Source organism: Bactrocera neohumeralis, chromosome 3 (assembly GCF_024586455.1).
Source record: "Bactrocera neohumeralis isolate Rockhampton chromosome 3, APGP_CSIRO_Bneo_wtdbg2-racon-allhic-juicebox.fasta_v2, whole genome shotgun sequence".
Classification (NCBI taxonomy): Eukaryota; Metazoa; Arthropoda; class Insecta; order Diptera; family Tephritidae; genus Bactrocera; species Bactrocera neohumeralis.
The window spans coordinates 46,835,245-46,839,324 of record NC_065920.1 but is presented as its reverse complement, the minus strand read 5'-3'; the positions used below and the strand labels follow the sequence as shown (position 1 = coordinate 46,839,324).

The 4,080-nt window shown below is 35.8% G+C and overlaps 1 protein-coding gene across 1 annotated transcript in view; it reads left to right on the top strand.

The window, feature by feature from the left end:
* Positions 1-3,721, top strand: part of LOC126752687 (cell adhesion molecule Dscam2-like) — a 292,000-nt gene extending 288,279 nt beyond the window's left edge. Inside the window, exon 6 of the mRNA XM_050463656.1 lies at positions 3,259-3,721. Coding sequence (XP_050319613.1) covers positions 3,259-3,269 — 11 coding nt within the window. The 3' untranslated portion in view covers positions 3,270-3,721. The remainder of the gene's footprint in view (positions 1-3,258) is intronic.
* Positions 3,722-4,080: the final 359 nt, after the last annotated feature.

Genomic DNA, 4,080 nt, shown 5'->3' with positions numbered 1-4,080 from the left:
CGCTTTCACCCACTAAAATGAGAAGAATACGAGTACACCAAAATATGGTGCTACACGCACACTCATACAGCACTCACACACTGAAGCTATTTTAATTGCTTACCTGCATTTTTCTTTTCTCTGCTTCTACTCTTCTTCTCCTTTACCTTTTCCACTTTATTCATAATTTTCTCTGCTGCTATTTTTATGCTATATCTGTATTTTTTACCTTTATCTCTTTGTCCTACTTCTATGTGTTTGCATTTGGTGCGCATTTTGTTGTTGTTGTTGCTTAAATTTTCCCTTTATTGGCTTGCATGCCTAATTTTTTGCATTCACTTTGCACACACAAAGATAAACACGCACTCATACAGACAACACAATATTTTCGAATAAAATTGCTTTGACATATGAAATGTAAAAATGCAATGATAAATGTTAATTAAGACTTTTTACGCATACTCACACACATTCACGCAACTATGATATTCATAAATAAAATAACAACAATCAAAAACGTTCTGAACAAATAAATTAAGTTCAAAAGCTCACATCAAAATGAAGCTATAAAAACACGGCAATTTTACTGCACATCAAAACGCAATACACTTCCCATCGCCAGCAGGTAACGATTGCTTAAAACGAGCTTCTTATACATACGCACATACTCATTTGCAATTGGATGAACAAATGCATACCTTCGATATCCAATTCCGATCGAAGTTATATAGTATAGCTTTATAGTTTGATTCCGAAAAACCTAAATAGGCAAAATTAAAAAAAGTACTCCCTCACATCATCGTTTCATTCAATCCAAGCTCCTTTGTTCTTGGTTCTTTGATCGCTAACACTTAATTTTTTTTAATTAAATACGTGCCAGTAACAAAAAAATAGTTTAGTTTTTGGGTCCGGTCGAAGATGTTGGTTTATCCCTGAAGATAACAGATGGATTTCTAATTTGTAACTCAAGCATCACAAAAGCATCTTGAACTTTTTTTAGGTTAGTAACTCACTGAAAGAAAATTAAATATCCTAGTTTAGAACATCTTACTATCACAATTGCCACTAATCAAAAAATAGTGTTATCTAATCCTTCTTCATTGGGTCCGGTTTTCATGAGAGTTCCAGAAAAGATGATCATGGTTTATCATTACCTGAAGTGTTCTTCCATCAGCACATCAGATCAGAAAGATTACGTAAAGTTCCTGTAGTTGTTGCCGTAGCGGTTATTTAATCCCTGTTTAAGTGGAAACAAGTGAGCAAGGAGGAAACTTTCTATTTCGGCGCTGTTAAACCAGTGGGGAGGAGAGCGTAATGAATATGTTGAGGTGGTTAGAGTCCTACTGCCTCTCCTCTAGTGCCTTCTTCCTAACCGCACCTTCCTCGATGATGGTTTGATGGAAAAAAAAGAAGAAAAGACTACCAGAGCTTGGTACGACAACGCTATGATTCAAATGAACTAGTACGAAATCAAGCCGCGCGAGGATTTCGAAGTTTTCGGAGACATTTTCATTTAGATACACAACTTCCATGAAGCTTATAGCAATTTTTTCAGCCAAACTCCTTTCAAACTTAGTGCACTGCTAAGGATAACTTAAAAAAACCATTTTATGTTGTATTACAACAATACTGATCCAAGTCTTTAAACCTGATAAAGTCAATTTTCACATTCGGAACCAGATATTTCGTATTTATAGACTCACTACGAAAACCAGTGGAATTATATTTTTACTTAGAACTCGATTCCTAAAAAAATTAATTTTATTACCACAGCAAGAAAAAAATTAATTTCGGCGTAAAGTAATCCAATTTAAAATTCATTGCAAGTTCATCCAAGTGATTACGTTAAGCAATTGTTTCACGTGCAAACATACAGGTACAATATATATTATATACATACTTACACTCTATTAGCAACTAAAATTTCAATAAAGCACTCGAAAGCACAAGTAGTAAAATTTTCCACAACCCATCCTCCACCTCAACCGCCCTTTCCTTTTCACCTTCCCAGTACACTTGGCACTTGATCAACACGGCTGCTTGCTTGCAATGAAAGTTTATGCGAATGATCAGCATGCAGCACACGCACCACGAATTTTTCACAACATTAAGCACCTAATGACTCACCAACAAGCACCACAGACGTTCACCGTACATACCCAGCGCACTTTAACCTCTCACTTCTTCTGCATCCATCTTTTATCTAAATATTTATTGTTTGAATTTCAGCAAAGCATATGCGCCATTGCAATGCACCGATATATTACGCAGATTTTTTTGTTTGTTTTTTTTTCAACCTTTTTCACTACTAAACTCACGCGCTGTCTTTTTGGTTATCCTTTCTTTGAAATTCTAGTATTATTTTTTCCCTTTTTCTGTTCTTTCTCTTCTTCTTCCTTTTTTTGGTCTCCACCATTTATGTTGTGTGCACATCACGTTTGCATTTTGCACCATTTTGCATTTCTGAATTTCTGCACTTCTGCATCTGAACCTACATTTGCATTTGCATCAGCATTGCTCATTTGCGACGCGACGTCATGATGCGGCGCTCAAACGGTGCTTACCGTACAATTGTGCGTTTTGTCAACATCCAACGCCTGAACGTCTGATCCGCGCGCCGACAGCCGTCGACAGTCAGCAGTCAGCCATTAATTCCTCAACCATAAGTACCTATAGATATATACATATGTATATATATTTGATTTTGTTGTGTTTGCTCCTTGCTCTCGGTTGACTGCGTGCGCTGGACGTTTGGATGTGCGAGGAAGTCAGAATTCTCATTATGGGGCAATGTGTTGTTTGGTATGCGGTCGTCCTTGGCTCAAAACTATTTATTTCGCATTTCGGATAATGGTTAAGTGGTCTGTGGTCGAATGGTTTATACTGGAGTTTACATCGAACATATGTCCATATATATTGTGGATAATGCCCTAATAACGGTTTATGTTACCTATGAAAGCTTCCCACAAATAGTATGTATTAGTACAGGTTTCATTGAGATATTAAATAGTCATGGAGTAAGGTCAATACCGTAGAGATTTCTATGAGTACATATATATGCAAATAAAATACAATTGAGGGCATTCTCGAAGTCTTGTATTTTAAAAAGAACTTCATTTCTAATTAAATTAAATTGGGGCCGAAGGCTTGTATTTGAGAACCCTCGGTTATTTGTTTTGTTCTCTTTTTATTGTTAAAGAAGAAGCAACCGAAATTTTTGTAGGCCTTATTTAAATTTTCCTCTTTCTAATATCCTAACTTTTTCTCTATCTTTTTTAGTTATGGAATGAAAATTGTTTTCAACGACGACTTTAGTCGTTAAAAGGTGAGCAATTATATCCGCTGTCGTTTCATTGCCAGAGCCTCTAACCGACACGAGAATCATGGTGTATGTATGAATTTTGAAGTGGCGGTTTTATCCACAAACTTAACGAAAGGGGCAATTTCCAGTAATTTACAGAATATGTACCGCTTAGATCAGCATGGCGCACACGAACGAAAACACAGAAGCTGTGGAGCTTTAAAGGCCTGGGCAGTGGCAATAAGGTTAGTGTGCGAAATTCGCAAAATCAAAATATCTTTATGCCTAAGCTGAAAGGAAACTGATAAAGAAAGTAACTACTGAATTCAGCTCTCTGCCAATGAACTGGTTGCTCTAAATTATTTTATGTAGCTCTTCGTTTAAACCCATGCTAAGAATGTCAAGGTTTGTATCGGAATAAATGAAATAAATAAATTGAAATGCAATTGTACATTATTTGGAGTTTGTTTACTCGGTAAGTAAGTCAGTAAGATCTATGTCAAAGATCCAAAAATGCTTGAAAGTTAAATTCTTTGTTGTGGGAGAATTAGAAGATTGTTGTGATTAACATCACAATGATCAACGACAGGTATACCATTCCAAATTATGATGAAATTCTTAACAAATAAGGTAAACTTAACGCGAAACTTCTCCCAAATGAAACCGGCTCTAAATGGATATATTGAGTTCAAAATTATTATTGTATTTAAAAATGCACCAGCAACCTTTGAAAGAAAAGAAAACATCGTTTTGGTTTGCGTGATTTTGGATGGTTTTTAAAGAAAGTTTCAATGGTTTGA